This window comes from Suricata suricatta, chromosome 2, assembly GCF_006229205.1.
Source record: "Suricata suricatta isolate VVHF042 chromosome 2, meerkat_22Aug2017_6uvM2_HiC, whole genome shotgun sequence".
Classification (NCBI taxonomy): domain Eukaryota; kingdom Metazoa; phylum Chordata; class Mammalia; order Carnivora; family Herpestidae; genus Suricata; species Suricata suricatta.
In genome coordinates, this window is record NC_043701.1 from 155,751,113 (window position 1) to 155,778,459 (window position 27,347).

Genomic DNA, 27,347 nt, shown 5'->3' on the forward strand with positions numbered 1-27,347 from the left:
ATGGATCCTTTGCAAACAGCCCACTCAGGCCCTCGGAAGAAGAGGCCCAGGCAGATGGGTGCCTCAATGGGTTCTCCTCTGCATGACATCAAGTTTCAGGATTTGGTTCTCTATATTTTGGAGAAGAAAATGGGAACCACCCGCAGAGCCTTCCTCATGGAGCTGGCCCGAAGGAAAGGATTCAGGGTTGAAAATGAGCTCAGGTAGGACATCACTGATTTCATTTTGTGAATAAGCAGGGCTTTCATGAACAGCTTTTTTGGTACCCAACAAACCTGTGTCTTCTTGCACTTACACAAGAAGTGATATTTCTACTGGGAAAATAGGTTTGAAATCAAAGAACACATTCAAGCCAACTAATTAAAGAAAATAAGATGAGTGGGGATTGATACAATTATATTGAAACTAGTTGGCACCAAAAGATAAGGTGGTTTTTTATTTTTCTGTTCTTTGTTTTTGTTTTCACCATTATGAAATGAGATATCCTGGGATGAAAACAGAAACCTAATTGGAAAATTTAATGCAGAAACTACTCAGTTTTGTTCCTGACCAAATTGAACAAAACACTACTGAGCTCAATCAAAACATTTCAGCTACTCAGGGAACCTGGGTGGCTCAGTCAGTTGAGCATCTGTCTCTTGCATTCAGCTCGGGTCCTGATCTCTTGGTTCAAGAGTTTGAGACCCACATTGGGCTCTGCACTGACAGTGCAGAGCAGGATTCTCTCTCTCTCTCTCTCTCTCTCTCTCTCTCTCTCTCTCTCTCTCTCTGCCTCTGCTTGTGCTCTCTCTCTCTCTCAAAATAAATAAACTTTAAAATTTCTTTTCAGCTACTCTGTGGCAGAAAGAATGGTTTGGTTCTTTGACAATTAAGCTAACTACCTGGCTATGGTGAGGTGACCAGTGTCTGTGACGGGCTAGGATGTGTGGCTGCATCTGGCTCTCCATAGGCACCAAATGTGGCCTTGATCATGCTTTTCTGAAGAGCAGTCCCAGGGGGGTTCATAGAGCTAGGGGCTCTGATTGAAGGTCCAAGGACAGCTCTGTCCAGGCTGCTAGACACGGTGCTGAGTGATGCGGTGAGAACCCAGACAAAAGGGCAACTCTCTGCGTCACCTACACTTGTTTGCCCACGAACCCACTCATCCCAGCAATTAGCTGTGGGGTTCTTTTAACTGGTCTCCACTGGATGGAAGAGAAGACAAAACAAAATCCAGAAACAAATGGCACTAAAACCTTGACATAAGTTGCTCCAAACAGAACAGCCAGGGGCTTGCAGTGGGTAAAGAATTGACCAATTTCTTGTCCTTGTTTGTCCAAGGAATAGATTGACCACAACTTTCTCAGGAAAAACTTTAAGAATTCTAAGTGAAAATAAATGTTTTATTTTAAAAATAAATATCTTTGATATTTAAAAATAAAACTGACAAGCAGATCCTGCTGAAGAAATGCCAGCTTCATATTGCTAGAGAAACACATGTCAAAAGTCAATAATAAGATATGATAATTTCCAAAATACTCATAATTCATATGAAGAGTTAATGTCACAGAAACATTATATTTTATTTTATTTTTTTACTAAAATGCCCTATTCAGAAATTCCCAATTCTCCCGTGGTCTCTCTCCCATCTAATTTCTCTTTACATCTTCTCCTTTCCCCCTCTCTGCCTCTTTTCTTTTCTCTTTAGCCCCCTATTCATTTGGGATGTTAAGCCCCAAATCTCAATATCCCTTCCATGAAATTGTAGATTTCACCTAATTGTTAAGTGTACCTAACCTTACGGACTTACATAATATGTTCAAATAAGGGGAAGAAAAGATGAAATAGGTAAAGAGGTCAAAAACCAGAAATTTAAAAAAACGAAATTGAAAAAGCAGAAATGAAAAGCTTTAGCAAATCTAGAACTGCTTTTTGTGGTAAAGAAATCTGGCAAGAGCCAGGCAGGAAGGCGACAGCCAGATGGTCAAGGTACCACTTACATAGAAAGCTCTCTCGGTTGATACAGCCATACTTCCAGCAAGGGCTGACTAGTCACAGGCACAGCTTACCACACAGACATGGTGGCTCAGGCAGGTACTTGGGAAGACACAGGAAGCAAGTTTCTTCTTTGGGCAACAGAGCCAGAGAGGCAGTTCTGTGTCCCCGATGCTTGCTGCCAAGGACCAAGCCCGGCTGTTCAGGCAACAGAGGAAACCGTGCATGGTGGGCTAACTGTTGCCAGGCGTGTGATGGTGGCGAAGCTCCCAGCTGCCAGCCCAGAAGACACACTAAACACAAGCGTGTTCTATGGCACAAAAATAAACCACAGGAAGTAGAAGTCCTAGCTTTCAAACGAATTTCTGTACAGAGATACATAGAGTTTAATTGGGAGAAACAACAGAAATTACTGTAGAAGAAAATTTCTAGATAAGAAATCCAGAGACCTCCAATTCTGTCTCTGACCCTTTCCAGCTCTGTGGTGGGAGGCAAGACTGTTTCTCTTCTCTGACCTTGGTTTCCTGCAAAATAGTTTGTTCTATCAGAGGTAAGCACCAAATGTGATAATGGATGTCAATGTGCTTTGGTGAAACAAAACAGTTATACAGATGTAAAGTGTGATTGTTTTCTTGTTAGTTAGCTGGATCCATTGACAGTAAAACCTTAAGGAGAGGAATTCTCTCTCCACAATATGAACTAGGTCAAACAATATAAACAAACAGAACAAAGACAGGGAGGAAAACCATTGAAATGCTGTAAGTGATTATTTTGTGAGGAAAGGGGTAGTAGGAAGGGATTATGGTCACCTTTATTTTCTGTGTTTTCCAAATTTTTTTATGATAAGCATATATTTTAAAAATACAGTTAGTTTCTATAGGAAAGGATACCTCTCATTAATGAAGACTATCCCTTCCTTTCTAGCATATAAGATTCAAAGAAAGAGAATATGTCTGTGTGTGTGTGTGCGCGCGTGCATGTGTGTGTATTCTGAAAATAAGGAGCAATCTCCATAGTTTCTAGCACATTCTTTGGCTTCTAGGAGGATTACATTTGGAGAAACATCTGATTCCTACTTTACCTGGACCTGAACATGTAGCTTAGAAATGGTGTGTCTCGATCCATTGAACTATCTAGAGCTATTTCATTCCCCAGGATATGTGCACTGTATCCTTATATTCGGAATGAGTTTTGCTAATATTATACATTAGATTAATGTTATATTTCAGAAGACATGCTATTCAACAACAGTAGGAAGCTGGGTCTTAAAATAGAAATCAGGGGAGATGTCAAGTCACTTGACACATTTCGCACATTCATGAAAAAGATAACTGAGTTTTATTCCATGGCCAATATCCTAAATTTTAGAGCAACTTCATAATCCTCAAATTAACTAGGATGAGCCAGAGAAGAATGAGAATCCAGTGCCTGACGTGTTCTTATTTCATCCCCTGGTTCTAATACTTTGAGCTATTTTAAAACTCTGTTTTCAACCATCCTCTATGAACTTGTTAGTTAAGCTTTCTATGTCTTGACCTAAATCACTGATGTTGAAGAAGAAAGCGCTGTGGCTAGGAAAGGTCGCTCTCCAGGGTGACACCACCCTGCAGTCTAACACTTGCTGACTTCTGCTATTCGAGCAGCAGAAACCCACCGGATGGCACTTTTGTCCTGCTTAAACATCCTTAATTTGTCCACAAGGTTATCTTTGGGAAGTATTGTCTGATGAAAGCAAGATGAACCCTGATCTTAAATTCCTCCTCCCTACATCTCTCTGCAACCCAAGACCAAACACCCCTGGAAGCCCTCTTAGAGGACAGAACTTTCCAGAACATGGGTGGAATCCATGGGGTAGGGATGGTGCCAGCTCTGCCACTTGGCTTTACATCTTATCTCATCCAATTACTCCTCCTTATCTCCACAAGGGCAAGGGCATCTTGGGGGCCATCCTGTAGACCTCATTCTTAGGACTTTGACATTTTTCTTATACACAGTAGCTTCAAGAAATATTTGCCCTTCAGGGGCACCTGGGTGGCTCAGTGGGTTAAGCGTCTGTCTTTGGCTCAAGTATGATCTCACAGATCGTGAGTCTGAGCCCCGTGTCCAGCTCTGCACTCTGAGCTTGTAGCCTGGAGCCTGTTTCTGATTCTGTGTCTACCTCTCCTTCTGCCCCTCCCCTGCTTATGCCCTGTCTCTCTCTCTCTCTCAAAGATAAAGAACAAAAACATTAAAAAAATAAATATTCGCTCAAAGAATAATTTATCTGATGAATATATAACCAGCCAAAGGAACTTGTGATTACCAAGTTTAATTTTTGTAATTAAATTTTTTTCAATGATGTACCAGTATTACTTTTGCAATCAGCAAAATAATAAAAACTTTATAAATTCAAGGACATGCATTGTAAGCTTCAGTCCTTTCTGATCCAGGTTATCTCATGTTTCAAAATCTGTGGATTTTAAATCCATGTTCATAATTGCATGTAAGGTAGGACCAAAAAACAAAAACCAAAAAAACTCAGAGCAAGACCCCTTCAGTCTTAAGTGTATCAGGGCTGGAAATAGAAACTTACCTACCGGTGATAGTATGAGTGTGGGTTAAAACCAAGTAAAATGCTTTGATTTTTCTGTTTCAGGGATTCTGAAACAGATCAGTTGCTAAGGGAAATTGGCAGGAGGGTTTTTAAATGGTATTCAGCTCAGTTTAACTGTAAACTACTACTTCAAATCATAATGTATAAGATAAGTCCTACATCAGATGGGAAGAATCGGGAATGACCTCTCTGGGCAAAGAAAACAATTTTAAAGACAAAGAGACTTTTCTCTACAGCACCATGTCTCAAAAGGCGGTTCTTGGGCTGTGGGGTGGTCTTAAAATACAGTTCCCCCAAGGAGAGGCAGGGACGATTTTCCCTTTGCTTGCATCTGGGAGGGCTTGTGACTGCTTCAATATGGTGACACCATATGACTTTTGGTGCTGGGTCATAAAGGGCCCTGAGGCTCTGCTGCCCCCTGGATCTGCTACAGGATCTCAAGGAAGAAGCTGGAGTCCCTGCCAAGAGGGGCCAAGGAGGGCACTCAGGTCGGTAGCTGTGGCGGAGCCCATCCTCCTGCCGTCCTCACCAACGTGCCAGGTGTGCCGAGCCATATGGAGCGCCACACCTCCACTGGCACCAAACCCAACAGCTGCCTGAATTCTGAATTCTTGACCCCACACATTGTGAATTATAATAAAATTGTTGCTTTTTTAAAAGCCTTACACTTTGGGACAGTTGGTTATGTGCCGATGAATAACCAGAGCCGACTATGCCAGAATTACCAAGGCCGCATAGTCCTGGGCTCTAGCTAAGATTTACTGAATCTGAATCTCTGCTCGTAGGGCCTAGGCATCTGAATTTTAACCCCCCTTCTTGGATGTGTCTGGTGGACACTAGTGTTCAGTTCCTTTAGAGCTGTTGATTAACTCATTCATTTATTCATTCTATCCATGGTCTATCTATTGTCTCTTGCTCTGAATCCGGCCATGGGCTGGGCACCAGGCTTGTTTATCACCCAGATTATAATCAGGCAGGTGATAACACTGTCCCTACCGTCAAGGATGTCAGGGACCAAGCCAAGCACATTTCAGTTCAGCACCAGTTGAAGGAGAAGTCCCTGAATCTTCTTCCCTGTGGGAAGCTGAGGGACCAATCCTCATTCAGAAATTGTTATAATTGGTCCATGCCCTCCCAAACCTAGTCCAAGACACAACGAGTGACTGGCCCTGGCTAAGGAAGTAGGTGTACTTAAAGAACTGAATTCACCGACTTTTCAGGAACAGCCATCTCAGCAGAGCCTTGGAGTCTTTGGAAGAGGCTGAGGGTCGGTGCCTGGGGTGTCTGTCACCTTTACTTATTGATTTTTATTTCTTTATTTTAAGTTTATTTTGACAGAGAGACCACAAGCAGGGGAGGGGCAGAAAGAGGGAGAGAGAGGATCCCAAGCAGCCTCTGCATTGTCAGCACAGAGCCTGATGTGCGGCTAGAACTCACGAACCACAAGATCATGACCTGAGCCGAAACCAAGAGTTAGTTGCTTAACCGACTGAGCCACCCCGCACCTCCTTCTGTCACCTTTTAGTAGAAGGAGAAAGCCCAGGGCTCTGGGGCCAAGGCAGGTACCCCTCAGCCCCAGTGCCAGGTTTTGCCCTTGAAAGTGACATTCATGTGTGTTTTTTCCCCTAAATAGAATGCGATGATAGAGGCATCAGGACAGAAAATGGGAACATATAGGGGAGAAAAAACCCTAAGCAGCACCTCACTCAGGGGTCTAACCACAGTCTAGTGGAACATTAAGAGATTGCTTGGGTCAAGCACAGCTGGGTTTCAATCCTGGTTTCACAGAACCTCCACAAGTCTTGGTTTTCTCCTCTGAAATGATCTATCGCCCACCTTGTAAGACTCTTGTGAGGATTAAGTAAGAATGTACGTGTGTGTGTGTGTGTTTATTTTTTCTAATAGCCTGGAGGATTTCTCTCTGGCCTCTTCTTGTGTGTATGCCTGTACAGTACATTGTTTGTGGATCCTTGTACCGCACCCCTCCCCGGCGCCCCCAGGCATGCTGGTTGTCACTGCTAAAGGCAGGGCCCTGTCCAGAGACATTCTGGTGGTGGTGGAGCAGGGATGGGAGGGGTGGACGGCGAGGGGTGGATGGAAGATGAGCCCCAGGGCTCCGCCTCAGCACATCCTCCTCCCTGTGAGATTTAGGAAAAACTCAGAGCTCAGAGAGCTTGACAGCCTCCCCGTGGCATCTACATCTTGGTGTGGAGCTGTGGCAACTGCTCTTTCAGAGTTTCTGGGGCAGTTCTGCACATCTTGGAGTCTTATTGTGGTCCACATGCTATTGGACATAAAATACCAAACACAAACTCTATGCAGCAGCAGGGACAGTGTGGCCAATAGGAGTGGCCTATAGAAAGTGCTATTGCATCTCCGTTTCTGCCCTTCAGAGGGGATCGGGGTTTACTATTATGATGACACCCTTCCAGATGTTAGTCCGTCTGTGAAAAGGAGCACCACTCTCGACAGCCATGAGGCAAGCACAAAGTCACAGAGGGTAGTTCAGTTTAGTCCTGCACACAGGCTTTGGATTAAAATAGAACAAGGATCTAATCCTGCTCCACCAATTATCAGCTGGGTAAATTTTTTTAATGCCTCCAAGGTCTCTTCTCATTTTAGAGGGGGGTGACATTACCTATCTCATAGCATTATTGACAATTAAACGAGGGAATGCATGCACTGTGCCTGCCATAGTGTCTGGCACACAGTAATATTCCCATATTATTTTTATTTCCAACATAGACACACTCAGAGCAGAGAGAAAATTACTCTCCCAGCAAACAGACAAAGAGCTGCCACAGCACAGCTGGAGAGACTGTCAGCAGGACGCATGGGGTGGGACGCAGTGGCTCTCCCAGCAGCACTGAGGCTAGAGGCTCAGAACTGAGAGTGAACAAATGCAGTCAGAGACGGAGAACGGCTGTGAAGGTCACGGGACAAGCCCAACACAGGAAGCACTTTGTAGTCCAGAGCCTGGTGGCCACGAGGAGTCTATTGGCCAAACTCAGGTGACACACAAGATGGGGACTGTAGACCGGGCTAGACCAGATCGTATTCTCTAGACAGTGTTTCTTAAGTGAGTTGTGGTGAAGGACCGGTTCTCAAAAATTTCACTGCATTTCAATGCTTTTATCAAAAGATCAAAAAAAAAAAAAACCTCCAAATAATAAGCTACTGTGATGGTGCCAAATTATCATTAAAGTTCCTCAATACTGACTTTCAGTTTCCGTGCTTACCTGTGGGAACCAGTGACAAGCATTTCGGAACCCTGAGTAGCTCTGTGTGAGTGGCTGAAGAGGTCGTGTTTGGTTCTTGTATGTGTGCTCTATCGTTGTTGCTGTCGTTTTGTTTGCTAATTGCTTAATGAACAGGGGTTGGAAGTTTAAATCAGAGTCTTCTTCCTTGGGATGTCTGGCCTGTCACTGGTAAATATGCTTACATTAACTCTGAGAAATGCATGTGGTTCTCATCCAATAGTGTGAGCTCAGACAGTACCACGTGCCCCCAAGTAAAGCAATAGTGGCAGTGGGGACGATAGGAGGGTGGATGGAGAGGGGCTTGAATTTGGAAGTTGAGCCCCACGGCTCCTCCTCAGCATATGCTTCTCTCCCTGAAGTTTAGACAGAGCCTTAATAATGATAAATATTATATTACAATTAATAATAATTTGATAATAAAATTTCCAGTTTCCTTCCAAAAAGCAGTAATCTGGATGGAATAACACTTCCTTTGTAGCTCTATTAATCTTTTTGTTGTCTTCTTAAAGTTGTCACATAAACAATCTTTCAAGAAGCTTGTTATAAAGAATTTTTGGAATGATGTGGACCTAAACTAGGGATGCGGAGAGCCGCCTTTGCCCAACTCTGGTCAGATGTGGGTTCACCACGATGGACTTCTGCTTGGCCTGCTGCACATCTTGCCATCCAGATGGTCTCAGCTCTGGCCTCCAGCCCTCAACTCTCTCCCTGCGCCAGACTCAGATCTCAACTGTCAACCAGACATTTTCACTTGGACCTCTTGCCATCCTTCAAATGCAGCATGCTGGAAATAAATTTCATTTCCACTGTCCCCCAAAGAGACACAACTTCCAAAATCACTGTATCTACCCAAAGCACTCTTACTTTGTTGTGATAGATATGGGAGAGTAGTAGTTGACTCTGTTCTCCACTTCAGCTTTTGCAGGTGAACTAAAGCCAGAGGCCCCTCTTATGTACCCTTTGCCTTCCTTCCCTGGTGCTACAAGAGCCGAACTCAGAATTATCCAGCTTCCAACTCTCTCGCCCATTATTCCCCTTCTAAGTTATTGCATGGACCAGATTTGTCTTTTTAAATATCACAATGATGCTATCGCTGTGTCCTGCTCACAAAAGCCTCCACTGGTTCCACACCCAGAAAATAGGACCCAACCTCCTCAACCAGGCTTCTAAGACCTTCTATAACACGGTCATAGATAACATGGTTGTATAACATGCTTGCCCCAACCAATGCAGCCATGTCTACAACTACTTCCCAACACAAACTCTTCACTCTGATCCGAGCCATTTTCCTACTTTTCTTCTGGCCTCTGAACCTTTTCTTCTGGGAAAACCCAAAGTTCTGCTTTCTAGAAAGGTTCCTATTCTTCCCCATCCATCAAGATTGCACACAAAACCTTCCTTCCACAAAGCCGCCCAGCCTCTCCCAGCTCCTACCAGCTCTTTTCCTTCTCTGCACACCACTTACAGATCCTGTGCATGCCTCGTGTCTTGTCATGACACATCATTAGCCATCTGTTTCACGTAAGGTACTAATATCCACAAACTTCCCTTTTCTTCTTTGGCACCCGACTTCCTACCACTACCACCACAAGGAACCTGGGCTGTGAATATAACAGTCAACCCGAATCGCCCAGTGAATCCAAGAGTCAATCAAAAAAGGAGAAGGAGCAAGAGGAAGTCAAGGAAGAACAGTAAGAAAGAGAAAAGAATTCACTTTTTCTCTTGGATGCCTAAATACTCATGTTGCTATCTCCGAGACTCATAGATTATTTGAACTGAACGAACTTGAAAACACATTGGTTCCAATGATATGACGCTGACTGTGAAGACTTATTAAAAACTAGCAATAACCCACCTGACCCCCCAAAAAAGAGATCATCAGAAAGGATGAACACCACTTACTAGCTGTGTCACTTTCAGAATGTCACTTAAACTCTGTTCTTCAGTTTCCTTGTTTTTGAATTGTGAATAACATAACAGTTACCTGAGGAGTTTTGTGAGTATGAAATGAGATGATGGCTGCCAGGTTTGGATGGTGCTGAAACATGGGAAGGGCTCAGTGGTTATAAGGGGAAAGCTTCTTGCCTATGGCTCTGAAAAACATGCAAAGTAACACTTCCCCAAAGCTGATCACCATCTGTTAATGGGCTGTGAGATCAATTTAATGGGATGTTAGAAGCATATCTACATGTATCTCTGTTTTTATTTTAGGTCATGATATAAAATGTATTCCTAACTGTGGGTCATAGACAGTTTGAAAGACACTGGACTAAAGTCCTCTACAAATAAAAATGAAACGGCACACCAAAATCATGCAGAGCGCTTGGTGATACTTTAAGAACAATTTCACCTTCTGTCATCTCTGGACTTTGGTTTTCCATTGACACCACAATCCTGCTAATGTTTTCTTAATTTTTCTTGTGTCTGACATGTAACATGGACCACTATGGTTACACTAATTAATATAGATTTCCCTTTCATGGAGGCCTAAATTATCTGTGCCTACGGTCAGGTCTAGTATGCATCTTTCTTCATCAGATGGAATGTTCTGAACACCTAAAGGAAAGAGGAGCCCTTCTTATTTTGAAATCCCCTTCAGCTGGTAACTTTGTCTTGCCTTCTGCAGTGATTCTGTTACCCACATTGTAGCAGAAAACAACTCTGGCTCAGATGTCCTAGAGTGGCTGCAGGTACAGAATATCAAAGCCGGCTCACAGCTAGAACTCCTTGACATCTCCTGGCTGATAGAATCCATGGGAGCAGGAAAACCAGTGGAGATGACAGAAAAACACCAGCTTGTAAGTGTTGTGGTTGATCTTCTTTGCTCTTTGCTTGGTGATTAGGCTATAGAATCAACAGACCTGAGCCTAAACCCCAGGGTTCCGCTTACGCCCTGTGTGACCTTGGGCAAGTCACTCAGCTTTCCTGAGTTTTTTTCCTCCTCTACAATGTAAGATAGAAATAGAAACTACCTCACAAGATGGTTAGAGAATCAGAGTAACATATGTGTAAAGCACTTACCCTGATCTATAGTAGGCACCTCATAAATGTAGCTATTTTCATGGACAGCACTATGCACAAATCTTTCAAAATGTGGAAGCCTTGATGTTCTGGTAGCCAGAAAAGTAGAGGCTTCCTATTTTTTTTCTGACTATGATCATTCATAAAGAAAAACTAAAGAAAATTAAACTCTTAATTCTGAGTCCTTCACCATTAATGCTAGGACCTTCAGGAAGAGGGTTCAGACCATGAGTACATAAGTTCGTGGAAAAGGAAAACTACTTAATTGATGGCTCTTTTGCACATTTTTTTTTCTCATTGCAAAAATAATACATGTTGGGGCGCCCGGGTGGCTCAGTCGGTTAAGCCTCCAACTCTCGATTTCAGCTCAGGTCACGATCTCACAGTTTGTGGGATGGGGCCCCATGTCAGGCTCTGCACTGACAGCGTAGAGCTTGCTTGGGACTCTCTCTCTCCCTCTCTCTGCCCCTCCCCAGCTCAAAATAAGTAAATAAAAAATAATACAATACATGTTAACTATAGCCAATTCAAATGTTAGGGATGCATATAACATAAAATTTGACTCTCCAATAATCCTATCCTCTCCAGGGACAATTGCCATCAAACTGCCTCCAATTTTTTTCTTCATAATATCTGTTGTTATTACTTTTGGTTGCTATTAAAAACGGATGCTCCTGCATTTGTTTAGGTGAGAAGAGACTGTTCAGCTAGCCCGAATCCAGAGCTCCAGAAGACCTCACCACTTGTAAAAAAGATCTCTCAGTACGCATGCCAGAGAAGAACCACTTTAAACAACTTTAACCACATATTCACGGTAAGGGGCTTTACAACACTCCCCAGAGCAAGTGAAAATTCAATTATGAAATTTTCTGAAAATCTAGGAAAAATTTCCCACCCTCATGCATCCCCCTAGCCTGATCGCTGGTTCTTATTTTGGTCAAGAATGGATCTACTTCTGTTGTAGAAATGGACAAATACAGCTGGAAATGTATTTATAGTCTTTAGAGATGATGAATTACTATTCCATGAGCATTGTCACTTTGAAGCACAACACTTGTCAAAGGCAAATGCTTGGAAAAACCAAATACTATAATTAGTCCAAAACATAGCAAGAGCAAGGTACAAAGAATAATGCATAAACAGCCTTTGCTGGGTAACCAGACAACTGAGAGACGGCAGACCTGGGTTCTCACCCTCTGACCTTAACCTCGCTTGGGCAAGTCAGTTCCTCTCTCTGAGCCTGTGTTTCCTCCCCCTTCAACTAGAAATTAGTTAGATTGTCTCTAAAGCCCCCACCCAGGCCTGACGTTTGGCAACTGTGTTTCAAACGACGGTAACAAGTCCACAGGGCCTGTTCTCCAGCCTGGAGAAAGTAGTCAGGTTGTTAATTGTTAAAAAGTGTATATCAAATACAAAACTTCTCATTTCTAGACTTCCAGCCCCACATGCGCAAGGAGGAACCGGAAACTGCAGTTCTGGGCACAGAAGTGTGAGGCCACCCAGCTGTCGCGCCCTCCTCCTCTGCTAGAAATGCAAACGTACCCCACCTTAAACAACCCGCCTTGGGTCTGGGTCACCGTGTTCACACCCATTTGTTCATTCGAAAAGCCTATGTTGAGTTCTGACTGTGTTTTACATACAAGCTGAGAGCTGAAGGTGCCCAGTGATCAAGGTGGAATCCTGGACGCGAGCTGTTGGGGAAGGCCGCCAGGAACGGGGGCAGGGTCGTGCTGAGTAATGACGAGTAGGATGCAGTGGACATGAGATCAGGTGTTGGTTAAATCACTCCTGAATATCTAATGGCAGCAAACTCAAAGTTTCTTTACGAAGCACTCTGTGACCCGTCTTTTCAGTCAGCTCCTCTCATAACAAGGGAGGGGTGCAAAGATATGGGAGACCCAATGCCACCCTTCCAGGAAACTGTCAGGAGGTGTTTCAACACTCAAGAAAAGCAAGGGATGTTTGCAGCTGACGGCTAGCTCAGGGGCTCAGAACGGACCATGTTTTGCTCAACTGGTTTCATTTTTTAGGATGCCTTTGAGGTGCTGGCTGAAAACTATGAGTTTAGAGAAAATGAAGTCTACTGTCTGGCATTTATGAGAGCAGCTTCTGTGCTTAAATCTCTGCCATTCACAATCATCAGTATGAAGGACACAGAAGGGATTCCCTGCCTGGAGGACAAAGTGAAGTGTGTCATAGAGGTAAGGAGGAACTGTGATTTGTCCTACTTCCTAATAGGAGGTAGGAGGGGGAAGGGAATGCAGTTCATATGCAGAGTGGGACAGATATATAAACAGGTAGATAGATAAATCATATATGTAAATATATATATGGAAGGGTCAGGGAGACAGGGAGAGAGGATCTCAAGCAGGCCCCACACTACCAGTGCAGAGCCCAATGCAGGGCTCTGTCCCACAGACCGTGAGATCATGACCTGAGCGGAAACCAAGAGTCAGATGCTTAACCGACAGAGCCACGCCAGGTGCCCCTAATAATTTTTTCAACTGTCCACGCAGGAAATTATTGAAGATGGAGAAAGTTCTGAAGTTAAAGCTGTGTTAAATGATGAACGATATCAGTCCTTCAAAGTAAGCACTTTTACATGTATTTATTGAAGATAGTTTTTTAGTCAATCCTATTACTTATTCTAAGTGGTTTATCAGCTTGGGCTGCAGTAACAAAATGCCACAGACTGGGTGGGTTAAACAAAAATATTTTCTTACACCTTTTCAATGTGCCTTCACATGACACACAGAATAACTGCCGAGGTGCCTCTTCTCAGTGAGGCACAAACCCCACCACGAGGGTTCTATAGTCATGACCTCATCTAAACCGAATCCCCTCTGAAGCCTCATCTCCAAACACCATCACAATGGGGGTTAGGGCTTCAAGATATGAAGGGAAGGGGGCACAATCAGTCCATAATAGTGGTGTAGGAAGCAGATGCCAAAATAAATATGGGTGTGGGAGCATATTGCCATGCTATGGTGAGGTACAAATTACCTTACCTCCTAGGATGTCACACATGGGCACAAATATTATGGTGGCACTGGGACCATGGATAAAACAAACCTGCTGTTAAAGAGCAAACCTGTGTTGAAAGCTCCCCACTGTGTCCTTCTCTACTTTGACACTTGGTACCTCCCAATGTTCCCGCCTTAGAGTTGTGGGTGGCAGAGATTTCACCCATCCCTTTGGTTCTGGAGTGATGCACAGGCCTAAAATGTGGTTGTGGGCAGGAGCCCAGGCTTGGAGGACAGACGGCCTGGATTTGAATTTGGGCTGTGCCACCTACCAGCTGCGTGCTGGTAGAGAATTCCTACAACCTACATGAGCATCCCTCTTAAAACTGCAGGGCATGGTGTGCGTAAGGGACCCTTGGCCAAGGGAAATGCCCGGTAGGGAAAGCTGTTGTCACACATGGATGGCACAGGCAATCGGCGGTGAGATTACACAGAAGCCTGTACAGATGCTAGCCCTTGCCTCTAACACCATAGGTCAGGAAAGGACACCCTGAAATAAAAAGCTGTGTACTGTCACCTACCCACTTGTCATATTCAGGAGAAACTGGGTCAGAAGTTTGTTTACACTGTTTTCCTAATCCCTTGACCTTGAAAAGTGTCACTTCATCATCATAATGATCATTTCAGAAACTAAAGACATGACTTTCCCCATTTCAGCTCTTTACTTCTGTGTTTGGAGTGGGATTGAAGACATCTGAGAAATGGTTCAGGATGGGCTTCAGAACTCTGAGTAAAATAAAGTCAGACAAAACCCTGAAATTCACACAAATGCAAAAAGCAGGTAAGTTGTCTCTCCTACAGACCCCCGTTGTTGCCACGGGCTATCCAGGCTGTGGCGGGGCTCTGAGTGAGCTGAACTTCAACTCCAGTCTCGGGAGCTGGCTGGGTGCCTTGTTTGTCCTCTTTTTTGTACCATGGTTAAAAGCACAAGCTTTTGGAATCAGACAGACCTGGATCCAAATCCTGGCTCCAAACACTGTGGCTGTGTGATCTTGAGCAAGCTTCTTCAAGTCTTTGAGCCTAAGTTACTTCATCTATGAAAGAGGGGTAATAACATTGGTAGCTAATCAGGAATAAATCAAATAATGCAGGAAAAGTCTTTAGCACTGTGCATGGCATAAAGCAAATGTAAGGTTAAAATCAGCAGAGTGAGAAAGTCACAAAACAGAGAGACTGGGAAAAGAGATCACAGCACCCTTTATTAAAGAGCTCTCTGCTGAGGTTCTGTGGCTCAGAGGGAAGGAGCCAGGGAAATCACAGAGACAGTACAGAAAACCAAGGTCAGAAATAAATGTAAAAGGCCTTTATTGGGAGCGTTCTTGGGCGAGGTTCCCTGGTTTGGACAGGATGGGCCAGGGAAGTCACACCAGGGGGACAAAGAGTGGGGCCTTATATAGGGCCCTAGTTCCGGGTGTGTGTCCAAGGGCAGATGGCTATTTTCCGAGAAGCCGGCCACGGGTGGAAAGTTCCAATATGGTGGTCCGGCAGCCATCTTGGTGTTGTTCAGTGGGATGGTCTGTGGGCCATCTTGGTGTCGTTTGGCGGGAAAGTCCTGGGATGGTGGTCTGTCAGCCATCTTGATGTTCCTTTCCCCTAGCCCGCCAAACCTATCAGCAAACATGCTTTGCATGGTGGCCATTGTCGTTCTTGCATCCAGAGTTCAAACTGGGTTGCACCACTGATCTGGTTCTTACTGAACTGGCTCTAGACGGTTGGGTCCTGGCTGTCTCCCATGGGCGAAAGGCATGGGTGAGGAGTCAAGGGCAGAAAATGGACATGAAGATTGAGGAGTAAAAACTATTTGAATGAACTAGAGTCATTGCTGGCATAAATGTGGATCTGGTTTAGAAACAGTAAGATACCAGGAAATAGAAGCGAAAGTATGAAAATCTAGACACAGGGCTGACCTACCCGCTCACGACCCACTAGTCTGAGAAGAGAAGACTGTGTTGAGACAGGCAGCTGGAGGCCTGGCAGGACCCCCCGCAGGTTGAAGGTGGTGGCCTGGATACTTCCATTCATGGGAGTCTCTGGTAAAATGTCTTTTTAGGGAAGAAATGCCAATTAAGGGTCAAAAATTGTACATGTTTTAGACTTTATTTTTAACATGCAATAGAAATACAATATGACTGGGATTCAAAAGAGCAAGACACATGCAGCGGCGTGGACTACTGCCACCTCGTTGTACATTACATCCCTGGTGCACCTGTATCTTGTAACTGGAAGCTGGTGCCTGTTTCTGATCGCTTTCTTCCAATTCCCCTCCACCCACACTGGCCTTTGATAACCACAAATCTGATTTCTCTTCTATGAGTTTTTGCTTTTAGATATCACATACAAGTGAGGTCACATAGTATTTGTCTTTCTTAGACTTATTTCACTTAACATAATGCCCTCAAGGTCCATTCATGTTGTTGCAATGGCAGGATTTCCTCATTCTAGTGGCTGAATAACACTCCTGTTAACAAGTAGCCACACACACACACACACACACACACACACACACACACTACAGCTCCTTTATCCATCGATGGATGTTTAGGTAGTTTCCATGCCTTGGCTACTGTGAATAATGCTGCTATGAACATGGTGGTGTGTATATTCCTTTGATGGTGTTTTCATTTCCTTCAGATATATTCCCAGAAGCAGGCTTGCCGGATCACACAGTAGTTCTGTTTGTAATTTTTGGAGGGAGTTCCCTCCATGGGTCTGTGGGAATAAGCAAGTCATTATAACAAGTAGATCTGAGCTTTCATCCTACATCTTTAGGCATTATCTTTAAATAATTACAGGGTGCAGTTTATTGATTAAGAAGGCTGGTTCTTCAATAAGAAGCCAGATTTGAACAGCTTGGTTTCTAGAGGGATATGAAATATAGTGTCTTTCTTAGTCAGGAAATTGTAAGACTCTTACAAGTCAGAAAGCGAAGAGTCATCATTGCCATGAAAAATTGACAACCAAGAGAGTAGCGATTACTCGTCTCTGTGGAATCAGTCTGTTGATGCCTGTGGTCATGTCCACTCTAGTTGGGGGTGGAGTCCCCTCCCACAGAAGGCTGGTCATCTCACGTGTCACTCTCTCCGTTGACCTATCCAATGGCCCCTCAGGATTCCTCTATTATGAAGACCTCGTCAGCTGTGTGAGCAGGGCAGAAGCAGAGGCGGTCTGTGCACTGGTTCAAGAGGCCGTCTGGGCGTTTCTGCCTGATGCCTTCGTCACCATGACAGGAGGATTCCGGAGGTAGGTAATCGGGGCTGCTTTTGCCTCCCCCGCTCTAACACCTTCAGTGGCTCCCCATGTTCAGAAGTTCAGGCTTTTAAGATGGCACAAAGGCCTTTGGTGATCTGGTGCCAGCCTCTCTCTTCGGCCTCATCTCCTGCCACTCATGTTTCCACTCCAGCAACCCCAAATGGCTTGTCTCTCTTTGCACACATGAAGCTATTTCATGCCTCTGTGACTTGCTCAGTCAGACCCTTCTGTGTTTGGACTTGCTTTCCTCAAATTGTCAGCTGGCTGACTTTTCCTCAACTTTTAAGACTCAGTTCAGGTACTACGCTGAGCCGGGCACCCCTCCTAGGTGCTACTGCCAAGTAATTTGTTTGTATGCATGCTTTCCTCACACAGTTTGTAGAAATTAGTGCTTTGTGAGAACCCAGTCTGGCACAAAATAAGTGCTCAAGAAATACTGGCTGAGTCACTGAATGAACAAATGGATGAACTCTTCACAGAGCTGTGTGCAGTTGTTGGATGTTGAGGCCTCCTTGTCGGAAAGAAATTCCTTCCTTCCCACCTCCTCCTCCAGCTCTCCCGTGGCCTTGTTACCTGTTAGCTGTTGGCCACCCTGGCAAGCCAAGTTTGAAGTAAGGGAGCAAGTGGGAGGGGAAGATCAAATCTAAGAAAATGCCTTCAGTCAACGCCATGGTCCGGAGACCCCTTGCTGGCATCATGTGCCTACAGTTCTTGGTTTGCTGGTCCCCATGCTTGTCTCCGTGTGTATGTGTGGGGGTGGATGTGCACATGTGAGTGTGCAAAGGAAATCGCTTCCTGTGTTACTTTTTACCCACACATATATAATTATATATGTACTTAGAGTGACATTTTTCTATGTTACAAATTTATCTTCCAAGGAGCAGAGTTTGACAATCCAGGATATTTTGTTTAAAACAAAATGTCATGAGCTCATTGTGTTGTAAACCTTGAGCATAGGGCATAGAAACAAAGGCGAGTTTGAAAATTTGAGAGCTAAAAACCTAATCCATTTCCATTTTATACCTTTTTTTTTTTTTTTTTGGTCAGGGGTAAGAATATTGGGCATGATGTAGATTTTTTAATCACCAGCCCTGGATCAACAGACGAAGAAGAGGAACAACTTCTACCTAAAGTGATGAACTTATGGCAAAGGAAGGTAAGGAGGATCACAGGTCGATGTGTGGACACTCAAGCATTCCATGAATACCACTGAACTCTAAACACTGTTTCTCTGCACACTGTTTACCTGGTGTTTGTCTCATGACCATATACTTGACTCTCAGCGATCTGCGAGAGCTTGCACAATGCCACATGACACACAGTGAGACTTACCCGCCTGGGGTCTTAGAGTCCATGTTGGGGATATCTATCTTGTTTATACACACCTGTCCTGTGTCCAAAGGGGCCGAGGGCCGCACGTCTCTGGGTCTGACCAGAGGAAGCGGCACAGCACCTAAATGAATGGGGCGCATGCGCCGTACAGACCCGGGCATGAGATGGGCAGCCACAGGCTTGGGGTGGGGCGGGACCCACCGGGTCTGGGATACAATCAGCCAGGAGGTGTAGCTGCTGCCTTGACCTCTCTGCAGGTCAATGACCACCACGTAGACTTTGTGCTGAGATAGGAAGAAGGAGACCAAAGGGGACCAGCTGGCTCAGAAGCCCCCACGCACTGAGGCGATCAGACTTGCCCCGGGGGACCTGTTGCCCGGCAGGGGAAGCGAAGGATGGCCAGCAGCCGGAGCTGCCCGAAGGGCCTGGCCTGCGCCCCACTCCAGGGCGAGCTCCCCTTCGCAGAGCCCAGAGGGCCCCACCCTGGCGCCGAGGATGCTGGCGCTCGTGCATTCCTGGCCCAGCTTCCTCCCTCCTGACTGACCTGGCGTCTGCCTGCTCGGTGTGGGCCAGCCTCCCTGCTGTGCCAGAGGGAGAGAAACCTCAGATAAAGTGAAAATAAGAGCGAGAAACACACCACCTTGGAGCCAGGAGCACCAGAAGTGAGGACCTGGCATTGGAACCAGATCCAAATTCACCTGTGAAGCCATCCCAAGCCCCCTCTGTCCTCAGGAGAGTGGACACGGGGGCTGCCAGGGACCTTGAGAGTGAACCTCAGTGGCCAAGCTAGGGGAAGGCAGGCCCCCGAAGAGTCAGCCCCACCTACACAGGCCCCTTGCTGGGCTCCCTCGGGAAAGGTGGACGTTTCTCATGGATACCCAGTGCAGTTCATGGGCCTGCTCGCCAAGGCCTGGGTGGGGGCAGCAAGGCCTGCGGCCCCTATGAGGGTGGGCCTATTTGACCGTGGTGTTTATGCACGGCACTCTCCATGCTCTGAGACTGTTCCAGACTAAGATGGAGATGGTGATGTGGGGACATGAAGACAAGGAGCCTTTTTTCTTTTTGTCTTTTCTCAGTTTGAGGCAACCAGACCTCTGGCCTCCAAGCAAAGTGGTGGGCAGGTGCAGGCGGAGGCTGACATTACGCCGTGGGTTTTATTTGGGACTTTACAAGCACAACCCTGCAGCTTACTGGCTGCGTGACCTGGGCCACTTTGCTTAATCTTTCCTCATCTATAAAACAGGGACAGCAAGGCCCTCTCGCTTCGTTAATGGAGAGGATTAACCGAGAGAATTAGATAAAGCACTTGATGCCATGCCTGGTAATGGTAAATACCTAATAACCAGTGGCCGTCAGTGTGATCGCTGCTGCACAAGCACTTACTGAGCTCCGCCAAAGAGCCCGGCCCTGTGCCAGGTGAGGGCACTCGGGAGCCAGCAGGTGCACCTGCTCCTCTTTGCTTCTGGACAAACAGGACCTCAGGGAGGAGACACGGAGTAGCGGTGGGTTGTCCCAGCTCCGGCTGCACCCCTGCAGCCCCGGGCCTGCCCCCACCACCTTGGCTGAAGTCCTCATGGGGAATTTCCATTTCTACCTCACTCCTCAGCCCTGACCTTCTTTTCAGCACTCACATTTTCCAGATTATACAGACAATATCCCACGCAGGCACAGGCATTAGCACACTCACACAGCACGCACGTGTTAGTGAGCGTGATGAACAGCCAGCAGGCATCAGTTTGGGCTGCCTCTCTGATGAACGAAATGCACGCCTTGGAGAAGATCCCTTGGTCGGTGGGAAGAAAAGGAGGACAAGGAGCTTGGAAATACTGATCCCTGGCGGAGGTCCCCATCCCAAAGACTCCTTCAGCCCGAATTCTTCCTGCCACCACAGCTCAACCCAAAGCGGGGAGGGCTCACTGGGGTGGGGCTCACCCCTGGTGGGGACCCTGGCATCCCCAACCCAGCAAGGAGGGTTGCAAGCCTGAAGGGAGAAAGGAACAGGGAAAGGCCTCCCTCCTGGTTAAGAGGAGACCCTTAATTTCCGGTAGGAAGAAATTAACATGCAGATAGGAAAGGTAGTTAGCCTGTGCCTATTGATGGGCCACCAGAGCCCAAAACTAAAGGAGTTTTCAAAGAAGAGAAGTCACCTAAGAGGAAATGGGGAGCAACAAGGAAGGAAACAGTAGAAAGTAGAGACATCCCATAAACAGCCCAGGCCAGAGAACAGGAGGCCATGTTGGGAGTTGTGTGTGTGTTGAACAGCCGTGCTCTGCTGCAGATGAAAGTGTCTGAATATGCAGACAAGAGCTCTTTATTCAAGGCGTGCATTCCCAGACACCTTGCAAAAGTCCAAGCAAACCCTTACAGAGGATGGCCCGATGTCTATGACCAGCCAATGTCACTACCGTGTGGCGATAGTGCAAACACAGTTTATGATTCTTAGGAAGACAGCTTTGTGGATTTGGGGGGAAGGTGGGTGTTATTGCAAATTTAACTTCAGAGAAGGACTTATTTTAATAGCTCACTTTTCAAATGTGCATAATGCAGGTTTTCAAGAAAGGCTGCTACACTGTACTCACTTTCGAAAGTTGCATTAACAAGCAGAATTGTGTTTTCTCGAGCTGGTTATTAGATTATTCTAGAGCAACATCTGGCGTCTCCCTCAAAGAGTCGTCCTGACATCAGTGCTCCCCTCCTACCCTTCAAGTAAATGGTGTGTGTTTTTTCTAACACCTTTCCTGGGGGAGGCACTAAAGGGCTAGAGTTCTCTCTTTTGAGATCAGCTAAAGGAAAAGTATCCCCTCAAAGTCTGGCTGAATTGAATGATGTCTCCCAGAAGGCTACAGAAGAAATGCAAAGCGTTCCTAATAACACAATTAACTCAGCCAGTGTGAAGCTCAAAGTGTGGTCCCCAAACCAGAAGCATCAGCATCTCCTGGGAACTCGTGAGAAATGCAAATCCTCACCCTTCCTCCTTCCACCGAGTCACTCTGAGGAGAGGCCCCGACAAACCAACAAACCGTGTGGTGACAAACCTTCCAAAAGCTGCTGCTGATAAAACTGGAGAACTTCTGACCTGAGGAATGCATGGTAACAGATCGCGTACCCTCAGAGCTATGATGGAATGATTATGAGGTTATTTGCTTTGTCAGCTGGCACTCAAGATTCAGCAGTTGATTACACCTTCCTGCCTCTCCCTGCCCCACACCTGCCCATGGAGGCTTCCCGGGGAGCAGACAGATTGGAGGATTGCTGAGCGCCTCTCAGAATCTCTTTCTATCGGTCTGACTCAGCAACCCTGGGGAGATATCCGCCACTAACTTTATCCCAGTCTCCGAGGCGGACAGAGTGACAATCTTCAAATGCAACCTACAAGTCGTGAGTCGTCCTGCTCAAAAGTGAGGCTGAGCCTCTGGCCGCAACCCTTTGGGCCAAGTAAACCGGGTCATCCATGTAATATAGACGGACACTGACTCAGTTCATAATGGGCTTGTTCTCAAAGTGGTGAGGGAAGTTTCTGAGCCCTGACTTGCAATTCAGAAGCAGGGAGAGGGATTCTCAGGCAGCTTTGCCATAAAGTGGCTTTGGCTCTCTAATTGCTAAGCTTCTCTGCTACACAGCATAATACACGCACTTCCTGGCGGTACTAGGTAGGCTCACATGGTGAGGGCACAACATGCCCACGTTCTGCTCAAATCCGTAAAGCTTCTGCTAAGAGCACTCATTAACAGCCCAGTATCAGATTACAGACCCTGTCCACTCGGGGGCTCTTCCTGATGTCTTTGTTTGCTTTCAGGGATTAGTTTTATACTATGACCTTGTGGAGTCGACATTTGAAAAGCTGAAGGTGCCCAGCAAGAATGTGGATGCTTTAGATCATTTTCAAAAATGCTTTCTGATCTTAAAATTGCACCATCAGACAGTGGACAGTGGCAGGTGCAGCCAGCAGGAGGGGAAGACCTGGAAGGCCATCCGTGTGGACCTGGTCATGTGCCCTTATGAGCGCCGTGCCTTTGCTCTGCTGGGCTGGACTGGCTCGCGGGTAAGTGCTGCACGGATCCCAAAGAAGTAGGCTGGGTCCCTCCAGGCCCAGGAGAGATAATGACAGCGGGACCGGGGAGGCGGAGAGGAGTGCCCAGAAACTTCCAAATCTGGGCATTGTCCCTGCACGCGGTCAAGTGTGACAGATTGATTTAGAACAGTTATTCTCACTGTGGTCCCAGGCTGGCAGCATAAGATCACCTGGGAACAGGTTGGACATGTAAATTCTCCACTACCACCCCCGAAGACCTCCTGAATCAGAAACTCTGGGGGTGAAGCCCAGCATTTGAAAAAAGCCCGGCAGGTATTTTGGATGTAGCTGGAGAGCGAGGACCAGAGAAAGCATCTCTGTGACTGAGGACACAGGCGTGGCTTTTCCCAGACCTGTCATGAGCCCCTGCTCCGCCTCTCACCAGCTGGGTGATCCCTGCGTCCTTGAAGACTTATCTTTCCCACCGGGGAAGTGAGGGCAAGGACCTCGGTCACCTCCCTGGGCTGCTGGGATGGGTGAGACGAAGCTGTCAAAGTCCCCAGTGCCACGCCGGGCACGTGATCGGTGCTGGCCAAGCGGCAGCTCACTCCCATTCTGTTACATTTACAGCCATGGTGCCCAGACGTGAATCTGATTAGCGTGAGCTTCCCCCCTCTGATGTAAGCACTGCCCACTTTCATCAGTGTCCCCAGGAAACCAGCTGTTACCTGAGTGACGTGAGTCTTTAGAGGGTTTTATGTGGATGAATGGTGTAACACAAATTAATTGTCCTCAACTTTGTGTTACACATCTGGTGTCTTGCTGGAGGCTGCAGTCATTTCAGCAGAGGGCCTTGGCCCTAGAATTCCTCACCCTCATCAAAAATGTCGGCGGACGTTTTTCATGCATAAAAGTTGGGAAACCTGATAAATAGTATATCGTAAATGCAGCTCGTTCGACAGATGTGAATCTTTGGGAGGGCAGAGTCTGTTGAAACAGGAGAGTTCCAAAAACAAGCCCAAAGTTATACAAGGTCAGGCCAGCTAGACATCACCAGCAGAAACAGCTGCCTTTTGTTCATTTTGTTTGAAGACAGGCATGTTTTCAGCACATTTTAGTCTCTTCTCTCAGTTCTTGGAAATTACTGCTATTGGTTCTGCAGGCGCTGACAGACACTAAGCATTTGCCAGGTGGCTTTACATGATTCAACCTCTTTGAGGCCCTGTCGCCCCATCGCTGTCGTGGATAATAGTGGTGCCCACCTCTTACCGCCACCATTTGGGTTAAATGAGGGGCTGTGTGTGTTCAAATGTGGTGCGTGCCCAGCATATGGTAGCTACTTGTGTTTTTATCTTTATGCCCGGCTTGTGCAACCACTGCAGGTGGCGTGTTTTGTCTCCAGATGGGTACCTGTTGGTGGGTGACCAGAATTAGGTTTAGTCTAAAATTCTGTAGGTGGGAAATTCAACATCACCTTTTTTATCCAAAGATTTCAGGGCCTGGGAAGTGTTCTCAAGACAATTCAAGTCATCTATGAAATCTCACCTCAATTTGGGGCTTACAAATGTGAATGGTGCCCTCTAGAGTTCTGCAGTGCACAACTTGCCCAACTGTATGCAGCAGCCCTTGGCTAATCTGAGGTCTATGTGACCAATGATGCAGTCAGACTGTAGCACCAATGCCACTGCTCAATGTGCAGCTTCCTTCATCTGAAACATAAGACCTCGTCAGCGCCCTGCCTACTTCACAGGGTCGTTGTGAGAAACTAAAGAAGTTTTAAAGCGGAAGCTTTTAAACCGTGTTGGGTAAAGTACCTGAGCTTTGGGATTCAGGAGTCCAGGGCCCAGCTCTACCATAGGCTGTGTGGCCTCAGGTAAATGACTTTGGCTCTCTGAGCATCCTTTCTTCGTCTGAAAAGTGGACTAAGAGCAGCCCCACCTCACAGGGTTGTAATGAGCATTAAATGAGACAATGCCCTCATCTCAGCACAATTTTGAGTCCAACTGCGTACCTAAAACTGTTCTCTTTGAAGGGCACCGGGGTGGCCAGTCATTCGACTTTGCTTCAGGTCCTGATTTCACAGTTTGTGAGTTCGAGCTCCATATCAGGCTCTCAGCTGTCAGCACAGAGTCCATTTTGGATTCTCTGTCTCCCTCTCTCTCTCTGCCCTTCCCCTGCTCTCTCTCTCTCTCTCTCTCTCTCTCTCTCTCTCTCTCAAAAATAAATACACATTAGGGGCACCTGGGTGGCTCAGTTAAGCATCTGACTTCGGCTCAGGTAATGATCTCACAGTTTGTGGGTTTGAGCCCCACCTTGGCCTCTGTGCTGACAGCTCAGAGCCTGGAGCCTACTTTGGATTGTGCCTCTTTCTCTCTCTCTCTGCCCCTCTTCCCACACTCATGCTGTTTCTCTCTCTCATAAATAAATAAATATTTTAAAAATTAAAAAATAATAAACATTTTAAAAAGTCTATGAAAAACACCTGTTCCCTTTGAGGTAATTAAAGAGTCTTTTATACTCTTTTAGAAGCTGTAAATATTAGTGGTAATGGAGCAGATCAGAAAATTAATATAAAGCAAAACCTGAGCCCAGTGCCTGGCATAAGGTGAGCCCTCCGTAACTATTAAGAAGGATGCCGCTGCCTGTTTCTGGCCTGGCCTGGCACAGCTGAGCGGTCCCCTGTCACAGAAGTCAGACCAGGCCCTGCCCCCGCTCAGAACCTTGCAGACACCCCCCCCCCATTTAGCTCAGGCTGAACGTGGAAGGTCCTTCAGGGGCTCATGAGACCCTGCATGATCTTCCCACCCCCTCATCCCTCTGAACTCCTCTCCTACTGCTCTCTCCCTGAACAGGCAGGCTCGTTCCACGCGAGGGCTGGGTTCTGGCTGTCCGTCTGCCTGGAGAGCTCTCCCGACAGAGTCCACTTGGCCAACACCTGCTCCGATTCCTAGCTCAGATCCCCGCCTTCTTAGCGAGGCCTGCTCTGTACACAGCAGTTATGTTTCAACATATCATATGATTTATTTCTTCCGTTATTGTGTCCTGTCTGTGTCCCCTGCTCAAATGCAAGCCCCACCGGGGCAGTCATGTTCACTGTTGTATTCCAAGCCCACAGGACACACCTGGCACATAGTAGGTGCTCAAGAAATACTCGTTGAGTAAAATGGTTACTCACCAAATAAAAGACATCATTATCATTTCTTGCAGTCTACAGGGAAACATTCTGAGGTTTTGGCAGAGGCATCCAGGAATATATCTTTCACCACATAGAACTGGGGAGCCACGGGCAGTCTCTCACTGCCCCCTCTCCTCCCCATCCTCTCCAACCTTTCCCACCACCGTGTGAGGAGCCATTGCTCTAAGTGCCGGGGAGTGGGACAGGAAGAGAATGCCCCAGGGCTGGAAGGAGGCACAGTGCTCCCATATTTTCAGTCCAGCAACTACTGCACCCAGAAGCTGCTGCACCCTGATTTGTCCACAAACCTGGCTCCCCCTCTGCCACATTTATAAAACACTTGTGTTTGGAGGGCTTGTTTTCTTACACACCAGCCGTGGTGGGGAGAGGTCCCAGCCTCCGCCTACTTCTTAAACTAGGACACGGTTTCTCGCCACTAGAGGGCGCAATTATCCCATGCTTTCCTCCGAATCTCGTAAGGAAAGATCAACGTTTCTAGATCTGTGTGCTTAACCTCAGCTGCATCTTTATTCACTGTCCTCTATCTTAGGCTTCAGTTTTCACTCCCTGCAGCCTCAGAGCCCTCCCTTGATGATAGGACATGCTATTCTGGGACAGGTGGTCCAAACCACCAGTTTTACAGAATCTCATCCAAGAGGCCATTAGAGCAGAAGGGACCTTACTAATGTACTTTCTTCATCCTCCTGCCGACCAGTCAAGATTCCGAGAAGCTGGGTGACGTCAAAAGTGGAAGAGCCAAATAGGGACAAAATCCAGGTCGGAATTTGGGTCTCTTGACTCCTCATCCTCTTTTACCATAGCGATATTCCAAATAAAAATCACAACTATTATTTATGCAGCATTTGCTTGGGACCAGGTATTATACTGAACACAATCCTCACAGCATTTATTTATTCATTCAGCAAACACTTGCTGTCCATCTTCTGTGGGCCAGGCACTATCAGAGAAGGGAGTATGGTTACGAACAAAGCTAGTCAGGCTCCTATTTCCAAGGAGCTTACATTCTAGTGTGCCGTCACAGAGCTTTGCCCTCGGAAAGAAAACTGCTTTCAGAATGTTCCCTGGAGATACATAGGTATGTCATTATAGGGATTTCGATATCTCTAAACACATAATACTGAAGACATTCTAAACTTAATAGTAATTTATTTTACTTATATCTCATCCAGCAGTTTGAGAGAGACCTCCGGCGGTATGCCACGCATGAGCGCAAGATGATCCTGGACAACCATGCTTTATATGACAAGACCAAGGTAGCGTTGTCTCCCCAAGATGGGCTGCTTTGATCCTCATCCCTACGGCTGGCTCCCTGAACACTCTTCCTGAACTGATGTTTGCCCTGAGTGTCCTGTTCCCACAGGTCACAGTTGAGGACAGCTGGAAAGACCCTGATGGGAGCATGGTCCCCATCTGGGCCAGAATATAGCCCCAGGGCTTCGGGCTCAAAGATGATGAGCTTGTTTGGCCCTTAGAACCAGCCCAGCAGTGAACGTTAATTGTGTTTGATATATCTTTGGTGTTTGCAATGAAGAATTCCAAAGAAAACCAAGGGTTTCCCCAAAATCACAAATACCACTCAAGCACCCCTTAAATGCAGCGGCCAGTGGCGTTTTGAGTGACCACTGGGCCATTAATGAGAGCAAACTGCAAGAGGGGGAGCCCCAGAGCTGCCCTGAGATGCAGGTGA

At 46.4% G+C, this 27,347-nt stretch overlaps 1 protein-coding gene across 1 annotated transcript; it reads left to right on the forward strand.

Annotated features, from left to right (window-relative positions):
- On the forward strand, positions 1-27,086 carry DNTT (DNA nucleotidylexotransferase). Its single transcript, XM_029932310.1, has 11 exons — positions 1-203; positions 10,454-10,625; positions 11,537-11,662; positions 12,879-13,049; positions 13,365-13,436; positions 14,529-14,652; positions 16,979-17,111; positions 18,168-18,276; positions 22,249-22,494; positions 26,830-26,913; positions 27,021-27,086. Exons 1-11 carry the CDS (start codon positions 1-3, stop codon positions 27,084-27,086), a joined length of 1,506 nt encoding a protein of 501 aa, XP_029788170.1.
- The last annotated feature ends 261 nt before the right edge of the window (positions 27,087-27,347 follow it).

Excerpts from the sequence above, each read along its gene's own strand:
- DNTT (XM_029932310.1), top strand. The coding sequence starts at position 1 with ATGGATCCTTTGCAAACAGCCCACTCAGGCCCTCGGAAGAAGAGGCCC. Across the intron at positions 204-10,453 it reads AGGGTTGAAAATGAGCTCAG|TGATTCTGTTACCCACATTG; the intron begins GTAGGACATCAC and ends TGCCTTCTGCAG. Across the intron at positions 13,050-13,364 it reads AAGTGAAGTGTGTCATAGAG|GAAATTATTGAAGATGGAGA; the intron begins GTAAGGAGGAAC and ends CTGTCCACGCAG.